Source organism: Cryptotermes secundus, unplaced genomic scaffold (assembly GCF_002891405.2).
Source record: "Cryptotermes secundus unplaced genomic scaffold, Csec_1.0 scaffold860, whole genome shotgun sequence".
In the NCBI taxonomy this organism is placed as follows: domain Eukaryota; kingdom Metazoa; phylum Arthropoda; class Insecta; order Blattodea; family Kalotermitidae; genus Cryptotermes; species Cryptotermes secundus.
In genome coordinates, this window is record NW_019739976.1 from 686,921 (window position 1) to 697,043 (window position 10,123).

The 10,123-nt window shown below is 37.9% G+C and overlaps 1 protein-coding gene across 1 annotated transcript in view; it reads right to left on the bottom strand.

Annotated features, from left to right (window-relative positions):
• LOC111872235 (zinc finger protein 62 homolog) overlaps positions 1–10,123 on the bottom strand; it is a 28,199-nt gene extending 18,076 nt beyond the window's left edge. Inside the window, exons 1-2 of the mRNA XM_033754619.1 lie at positions 10,074–10,123; positions 2,323–3,468 (exon numbers count right to left, since the gene is read on the bottom strand). Coding sequence (XP_033610510.1) covers positions 2,323–3,230 — 908 coding nt within the window. The 5' untranslated portion in view covers positions 3,231–3,468; positions 10,074–10,123. The remainder of the gene's footprint in view (positions 1–2,322; positions 3,469–10,073) is intronic.

Consider the following 10,123-nt stretch of genomic DNA (forward strand, 5'->3'; position numbering starts at 1 on the left):
GCAAAGTGGTTTCTAACTCACAGTGAAGAACGGCAAGACACAACAGATTCTTCATGAGTTTTCATAAGGTTTTATTTTCGAGTGTTCAGACTTTACCCCACAGATGGCGTTAGCGGTTGATACTAAATGACTTTACAGATGGACATTGCCTAGGCCTCTTTTTCATTTACATTTTTTTCCTTACAATTTAAAAAGATAGACTTTACAGAATTTATTCCATTTATTTGCATTGGGGCACATTCACTTGGTTCTGTTCACTAGGTTTGTAGCACAAGTTTCTACCTCATTTTCTATCCTAGTTCCACGCATATGTGTGTCCTATCACAATTTTTATTGCATATTTTCTTGTTATCTCCCCCTGAATTAGCCTGGTCTCCAGTGTTTAAATAGCTGCATTAATCTGATGAGGGTTGTTCTTATCCGACATGTAATGCTGTGTGTTGTAAACGAAGAAATGGGAGGTCTCAAATCGGAGACAGTAAAGTATGGTCGTGAGTTCCAAGGGTCTCGGACCTAAAAATGACTTCACCTATAAGGGTCAACAGATTTTATAAACAACAGACCCCTCTTATCGCCAGATTGATGACTGACTGACAGCAATAAAAATCTGGTCATAAGCCGCAGATGGGTATTTTATTCCGAGATCAACTGACCATCAGTCATAAGATAAGACTCAAACTTAGATGGGGTTGTACAGTGTTTTTATTATTGCTAGTGGGGTCGGACTAAGTCCTTTGTACTGTGGCCACTTCTGGCCTATTGTACCAGCCCCAGATTATAGGTGAGGGTGATTGTGGAGTAATTGGTGGAATGAAGATTGGCAGGGGAAACCGAAGCACTCAGAGAAAACCTGCCCCAGTGCCAATTTGTCCACCACAAAAGCCACTTGACCAGACCCAGGATTGAACCCGGGCCGCTGCAATGGGAAGCCACCAACTAACCACTTGAGCTATGGCGTGGCCTACTTGTCCAGTGGTTGGTTGCGGTTAGCTCTTTCTAAGGGACCCAACTGAGTAGCCTCACCTGCAGACAGAAACAGATCCAGTGTCTGAAATGTCCTGTTTTCTAGTTTCTTGAATACTAGAGGATGGAAAAAGACCAAAAACCCAGTAATACTGAGTGAATTTCAGATGTTTCACAGATCTTTACTGTATCTGTCTTCAAGGCAAAGTGACTATTAAACGACCTCTGTCAACACTAACAGTACAGGTTTTGAGGTCAGTGGAGGCACGAACATGCTATGAAGGGTGTAGTCATTATGCCTTGAAGATGCAGACAGTAAGCACTGAGAGTACAGCACACATCTACACAATGCCGCCACCCACAAACGGAATATACATTAGCACTGAATCACCATAAAATTCTGTAATCTTCTAGAAAATCAGCATTAAAAATTATTTCTGTATTTGTGATATGCATATCTGCTTTGAAATCTTAGCTCTCTACATTTGTTATATGTATATGATCCTTGGAATCTTTTTTAGCTAACAGTGTTGTAAGTTTGTGAGAGATTTGAATGTGCACTTCCTGAATGCAAGTATAGAGTGTTACTGCCACACCAACCTATTTGGTACAACTTTATTATTTCCATTCATTTACCGTAGCAATATTAACGAAGAAGCTTTAAAGGTTACAGCCCTGGGTTTATCTTTATTGGTGTGGCAAAACTGGTGTAGATGTATTGCATATCCAAAGAAGCACTTTACAAGAAACGCTTGACATACTATTAAAGAAGGACAACATTCAGTTTGTCTCCTTCGGAAACAAATCAGATATTATTAACTGTTCTGAAAATTCCCATGCCCAAGTACCATACATTTACAAAGTGATAATACTGTAAATATTTTCACTCAGATACTGTAGCAAGATTATTTTTCAGTTGTCATTTAACCTGGAAATGCAGTGACATTGTTTATTTCTTTTGAACTATCAAGAATCAAGAACTTCTTTTCATACTAAGACTGCACTGTCTACATAATCATTTGAAACCTTCGGCAAACACAAGGATTAGGCCTGTGGTAATATACCAAAATTGAATTCAAGGAGCACACAGTCTGAATGTTGTCCAATAAGCTGATCTGTTCGATATACTTGGCAAATGTTCAACAGTCACTCCCAAGAAAATTTTGGGTTAGTATACTGAATTTTCCTCCCACAATTTGTCATTAATTATCCTTAGAGCCCAATTAAGAGAGAATGACCACTGCAGCTGATAAGCAGTGTCAAAAAAACAAGAACCAAGTGATTCAACTGGACCACTTTTTGTACACCTATGTTATCTCTGCTGGGTGCAGGTCATAGTTGAACTGCTTGATGTATTTTCAATTCACAACAGAATAACTATGCTTGTAATAAGCATGATCACCATGACTCCTGAGATGTAGGTTGAGGAGTGTTCTGGATACAAATGTCTTGTTACAGATATGGCACTGATATGGTTTTTGTCCTGTGTGAGATCTTTTGTGGACAACTAGAGTGGAACGTTGTGTGAATGCTTTCCCACACTGGTCACATGTATGGGGCTTTTCACCTGTGTGTATGAGTTGGTGCACTTTGAGAGTGTAGAGAACACTGAATGCCTTACCACACACATTGCACACATTTGATTTCTCTCCTGTGTGATTTCTTCGGTGAAGTTTCAATGTGTCTTTAGTAGAGAATGCCTTCCCACAGAAGTCACACAGAAACTTTTCCCCTGCGTGAGATTTCACATGCACTAACAGAGATTTCCGATATTTGAAGCTCTTACTGCACATCTTACACTCGTGAACCTTTTCTGTGGGCTTAGCATCAGGCTCATGAGTTTTCTTGTGAGCCATGAGGCTGTTCTTGGATGTGTAGGCCTTCCCACAGATGTCACACATGTAAGGTTTTTCACCTGTGTGTATGTTCTTATGTTCTCGGAATTCAAAACTTGAGAAAAAACCCTTACCACAAACATCACACTTGAACATATATTCACGAAGGTGCCTTTTCTGATGAGTCTCCAGGCATGCTTTGTGCATTGTCGCATAGCCACAAACATCACACACGTGGTTCTTCTCACCCTTATGAATCTTTTTATGTTTTGTAACTTCATATGATCTTTTGAACTTACGACTGCAGATATCACATTGGAATGGACGGTCTTCACTGTGACTGCCCATGTGACGCTTCAGCAGTTTCTTGGAAAGACATTCCTTCCCACATTCCTCACATCTGAACTCTTTTTTGCCATTGTGGCACTTCATGTGTATTTTGAGTCTTGTTTTTGTGTTAAACTGCAGTCTGCAGAGAATGCAAATGTGTGGTTTGATTCCTGTATGTATATTTTTATGATGCACCACTTCATCTGCAGTAAATAACTCACCACACACTTTACACTTTTCTAGGCCCTTTTTCTTAATTTTAAGATCTGTTGTGGATAACTCACTGGCGTGTGGATAGCTGCTTTGTTTCCAAGGCTGTCTGTACTTGTCTTTTGCTGACCTAAAAGAGAGAGAAATTTTAAATGAGTGTTTCTTTGCTTACAATATATGTGAGAACCAATACTTTATATAGCACATGTTTCAAATCTCACAAGGTGCCCCAGTATACAAGTGGCTAAGTAAAATGCTGGATTTTATCTTCTGCCAAAATTTACAACAGAGAGTCATGTTTCAATCAGATAATCCATTTTCTGTGTATGCTGGGTCTCATAAATCTGAAAAATCTGAAAATAACAGGACATTAATGTCTTCTTAATTTTAAAGCGTTACATAGGGACCATTTTCAGAACATCAGAATTGTAATCACACTCAGAGTTCTGAACTTGAACGTGATTAACATCAAGTACTGCTCATGTTCTAATGTTAACACAGTGATAACCATATTCTTTTGGTGATATGTAAGAAGTGTGAAACAGCAATATCAGCCTTCACAAATAACAGAAATTGAGAATCTACTGGCACATAAATTGCAGACTGATGAAGATCCTTATCATCACCGCTGGGTAAAGGCAGCTGGAACTTGAATGTAACTATTCATCGCTTTAGAATGTAAAGGTGAGGAAATACATGAAACTTTACCATTTTGCTGAGCAATAATGACTGGCAGTTCTCATATGCACAAGTACACGGGCAAAGCTAAGTTAATAAGGCAAACTGATATGTTGCTCTGAAACGGTCTTTCCAGAAATATCAAAACTAGAATATAAAACAATTTTTCAACATAATCACATTCACCTTAAGAACTGTATTTATTTAAGAGACTGATAACCTTCTACATTCCATCAGATAGAAATTTATTTTTTGGAAAATGAGTGTAAAGATGGTGAATGAAGCTACAGTGAAATTATGTCTTGTCCAGCAAACTGACAGGAATTTATTTTGTTTGCAAAAATATAATCACCATCAAAGTATTGAAGGAAAATTTAAATCAAGTTAGATTATGAAGGTGAATGATATTAAAAATATAGGAAAACTTTGAACTGAGACGGGGGAGAGGAGGCTAGATCTGACAGGATATTGGGAGGAGTATGATAAATTCTGCAGTACATTTTCAATGGCTTATAATTCCTATACAGGTTTCAACTCCTGGATGCATTTCAGTGTGATGTTCCTAACACAAGGATGAGCATTTTCCTACAACATTACAGAAGAATATACAGCATGCTTAACTAAAGTGCTCTCACATTTCTGTGAAGAAAATCACTTATCTCTTCTTCAAACCAATCCCAATATACTCTAGTGAGAGCAAAAACCATAAAGGAAAATGAACACAGTGAAACCACCAAACCACAGCTGGAAGGTCTGAATGTGGTAATGAGGGACAATACTTGGTTGTTTCACAGCATTCCAAGCCTAAAATACATGAGAAATACGAGAAAATTGTAACACATTTATGAGCAAATATTTGCAACTTTTATTTCCACCTTAGATGTCACAAAACTAAATTCACACGATAGAATAAGTAACTCCAAGAATCATATAAGAATAGAAAGAAGACTGCAACTAGCAAGATAAAACCTACCAGCTCTGTCCATTTCCATGTCTTAGTATAAAGAGCCCAAGTTCTGATATTTCTCCTTATAATGTTCATATTATTTTCCATTATTGTACTCACTATGTATCATGTTCAGAATAATATAACATTATAATTATTAGTTCCAGAATATCTCAATTAATGCAGATACAGTTCTCATAACAGAAGTAGAAAGATGTGAGAAGTATGTGAAATAAATTTCACTTTCAAAAACTAGTTTTTATGCATTATACTTCCATACTGAGTTTTAATTGAAAAGGAGGTAACAAATTTGATATTTAAATTTACTGACCTTCTAGATAATTAGAAATATAAGCTTAACTTAAGTCAGTTTCATTTAATTTTAGCTGTCCTACTAACAAAATATTGATGTCTTCTGATTTGCTGAGATAAAGTAAGACTGTGTAATGCATGTCCCAGTGACCTACCAGGAAATCCAAAGGACAAGGCAGAGTTGTCAGGTAAATGGCAGTTCAGAGAAAAAGGGTGCCTTGCATGTTAATTAAATGGAATGGTCCAGTCATCAAAGAGTTATGTTAAAAATGTAAAGCTGTCCTTGTGCTTAGTTAGCTAAGCACTATGCCATGAACACATATGGGGGGCTGGAGATATAGCTCCACCATTCTTGACCTTGGTCCTGGATGAAGGTGAGTATTCACCAAAGAGTTATATAATCAGAACCAAGGTGCTTTGTCTGTACGGTGGATTACATTACCACATGAGGTTTCAGATTTTTGTACACAATGACTGTCACTCTCATTTAAGTACTGGTGAGCATGAAGTTTAAACAGAAGGCATACAATCAAACCCTGAATTGAGAAAACAAAGTTAGGATCCTTTATGCCCTTCATGTACTCTTGTACTTAAAATTCTCTATCAACTAGTTAAATGTGACATTCAGTTTAAATAACAGCATTGGAACTTTTTCTGAGTTTCAGTTACACAACTACAAAAGCCTCACATTTAACATGCTGAAACAGTTAAAGGTGGAGAGAGCCTCTTTTTTTTTATTACAGAACTATGTGATGAAGTGTCAATGGGCACTGAGGGTGGTGATTCACAACCAGTGATAGACAAATTGAACAGAAGATAATACATGATTTGACCAACTTATGGCAAAACAAGAAGCAAGAAATTATATGAGGTACAAAACATGTTGAAACTTCACTGAATTTGTTCTTATACTATCTTACTTGTAACTGTCAAACAGTCACGTAATTCAACAATAATTAAGAAGCCCAAGTGAAATTTAGCATAAGGTTATTAAATGTCCTCTTCTTAATGGAATAACCACATACATTCATTAAAGACCACACAGTCTGGGAAAAATGAAAGCAGGACATCATTGGTCTTGTTATGAAACTTCAAATCTGAATTCTTATTTGTTCCAGGCTTCAGATTCTGAGGAAATATCTTCAGAAATTTGGTAGATGTATCCAATAGCCATAATGCCAGCTAACTACATGGTGCAAGATCCTTCTCTTGCTCTTTAATTTCTTTATCGATATAGTAATTTCTTAATTTATGCAAGAAACACATTCCTGAAACATGTCATATAAATTAAAAATGCTTAAACTGAACGCTAACTTCTGTGGATGAAGTAGCACTGGGGTAGGTTTTCTCTAAGTACTTCATCTCTGCTTGCCAATTCCCATCCTAACAACTGGTCCACATTCATTAATCACTCTATCACTGATGTTATATAGTCTCTGAACTTACAGCTTCATTAAATTAACGACTTAAAAAAAAGAGCTAACTTTCCATAAGAACTGAAGGAAAATGGGGAGGGAGAGGGTTATGTGTACAGGCCAAGTCAACCAAGAGGGTTGTAGATATTTATGCATGTAAATGTTTTGATTAATTGTGTTATTTCATTTTGAGTATTATTTTATTTTGGACTTAATACCATCCCCGTACAACTTCTATATACATACAGCTTCTATAGTTGTCTATGATATGCAGCTGCCTTCCATTTTGTCTGTTACTGATCGCATGGTTGTGTTAAAATAAGGACTAAAATGAAGCAAATTACACAGTAGTATACATTCTTCAGCAATATTAAACTGAAATGGCATAAATCAAGAAATGATTTGATTTCTTACCATTCTTTTCATATATTTTATCTTTGCCATATTTAGCATATTGATAGTACAGAACTAACTTATGGTTGGTGAAGTGGTGAAATGGTGACTGGTGCAACACATCTACTTTACACCAGTCAATCCAGTGTTACTATATAATAAGTCTTTTCCTAATTTAACTATGACATTTTGAACATAGAACTAATTATAATTCATTAAATGAAATCTTGCAAATCTCAGTGTCCTACTGGCTTCAGTTGGGTATCCCACACTTTAAAATTCTACTCATTCAGTTTAGATTGGAAGAAGTGTTAAAATGACAGAACATGTGAAGATAATGAAGAATTGCTAAAGAAGAGATTCAATGTACGGTGAAACCTATCTGTGTTGGCAACCTGTGCTTCCACACACATAGCAAGCCTAAGCAATCAGCCAACTTAGAAAGAACAGTGTTAAAATTTACCATTTCATGATCCTTTAACTTACTAGTAAATTCTTGAGTAACTGCACAACTGGTGGCTTCTCAACAAGGGCTCAGTTCCACGGAGTTAGTTAGTTAGTGACTACATACATAACGTCCCTCTTGCATTACTTTCATCACAAGTTTTTCTTTAAGCAGTTTTCTTTGTGTTTTGTCACGTGATTATTAGGCAGTTCACACTGGAACCCACAATTAATTTTCTTCCATTTAAGGTTTCCCCTCATTTAATGTTCTTTTTCAATGATCACAAGTCAGTAAACTCAGTGTTAAATTGGCAGTTTTCCAAAAAGCTTAAACTGGTCTTCACTGTATTGTAACTCTACATCCCTCGCCAAAATTATTTAATTAAGGGCATGGCCAATTGAGGAACTGTTTCTCACAATGAGAGACACTCCTCTGGCGAGATACCATTCAACTATTGTCCTCCTTAGGCTTAGCGTGACATTATTGTCCCTAATGTCGCCTGTTTGCTCCTAGTGTCATAAACCAATGAATTGACCTTGTGCGAGACTGGCAAGGACGGGTCTTGGGTTCCCTGCTCATGTGCCTTGAAGACCTACAAAAGTTTATGGGCATCTCGAAAAATACGAAAGTAGGACAGAGCTCGGGCTAGACCCTTAGCTTTCTCTTGTTATTGTTCTTGTTTTGTTTTGTTTTGTGCCCACTGGGGGACTTGTAAAGAGAGAGCAGTCGGTTATAGGGAGCAGAGGAGGGCAGTTGTTGGAATGTAGACAGAGAACAGAGAAGTGTTTTACAGTAGGGGTAGTAAGTAGGATGGACAGAGCGGCTAGCTCGGAGGACTTGTAAAGAGAGGGCAGTTGTTTACAGGGAGCGGAGGTGGACAGTTGAAGAGGGAGTTACAGGAGGGTAGCTGGGGAGTGGTGTGTATGATCAGTGAGCTCGATGCAAATTGGTGTACAAAGGTTAAGTGTGATGGAGCGGCAAACTTGGAGGAATAAAATAAAGATAATCCCTGTATGAAATTTTAAATTAGGACTTCAATACACCGTGTGTTCTGGAGATCCCCGATTTATTAACCCCGAAGTGTGTTCTATCCCCATCTTTGAAGCACCCGTATCCCTGAGATAAAGAACTCAAGCTCGAGCGACAGTCATAGGAGATGTACGTCGATGGGTGGCTACTGTACATATTGAATATTATATCAGTGGATCTGAAGTAAATGTGAAAGTTACTTAACTTACGAATTTCAATGAATAATCAGATGTACAAAACGCCTCTGGTAAGCTGAATAACAGGAGAATGTACAATTTAGTGAATTGGTAAATGTTCATGAAAAAAATACAGAGAAAGAGTGTTGAGCAGGTATTGTACATGTGGCTAAGTATGCAGGATTTATTATCCTCTGCTTCCATACTGAAACTACTGTCTGCCAAAGCCCATACACTGTCACTGTTCTGAATACAGATCTATACACAGTCTGGGAATTGCTTTTACATCAGCTTCATGGTGAATGACAGAGAGTACTTACATTCCTATTATAATCAGTAAGTCTTGCAAGTAACACACACAACTTCCAAAGAAATACAGGGTTGAACTCAATTAATTGGACATGGGACTTACAGTCTGCTCTGCCAATATTGGAACTGTCAATGAATCCAAGCAATGCTTACTACTGAGTCAGCATCATTCTACAGTTTGTCAGTCAGTCATGATTCTTGTGGTGTATATTGAGCAATGTCCTGGACACGAAGCCCTTGTGGCAGATCTGGCACAGGTAGGGTCTCTGTCCTGTGTGGTAGCATTCATGAACCATGAGAGGGGAATGCTGTGTGAATGACTTGTTGCGTGTTTTGCATGAGTAGGGTTTCTGTCCTGTGTGGGTCGCGCTGGTGCACTTTGAGAACAGAGCTCTGGGTGAACACTTTGCCACATACAGAGCATGTGTACGGCTTCTCACCTGTGTGCACACGTTGATGCTGTTTCAGTGAATAGTTGTTGGTCAGCAACTTTCCATAAATGTCACACAAGAACAGAGTGACAGATGAGTGGATCCTGAGGTGTACCAGGAGGTACCATTTGTTGGGGAAGCCTTTACCACATTTGTAACACTGAAAATGCTTGGGTTTGTCTGCATGACTTGCTTGTTGGTGTGTGACCATGTGAGATTTGCACGAGAATGCTTTGTTACACATTTCACACTGATGGGGCTTTACACCAGTGTGGACATTCATGTGATGCTGTAATTCGTGGTTGGTACAGTATCCTTTACCATACAACTGACACTTGAAACGAAATACACCAAAATGTCTCTTTTGATGCGCCTCGAAGTATGCCCTGCATATAGTAACATAAGTAGAGATATCACAGATATATTTCTTATTTCCTATGTGGATCTTTTTGTGTTTTGTTACTTCATATGACCTTTTGAACTTGCAAGTGCTGATATCACATTCAAAAGGATGATTATCACTGTGACTTTTTTTTTTGATGTGTGAGCAGCTTCTTTGATACACATTCCTTGCCACACACCTCACATTTATGTTGCTTACTGATGTTGTGGTGTAGTTTCATGTGAACTTCTAGCCTCACTCCTGTTATG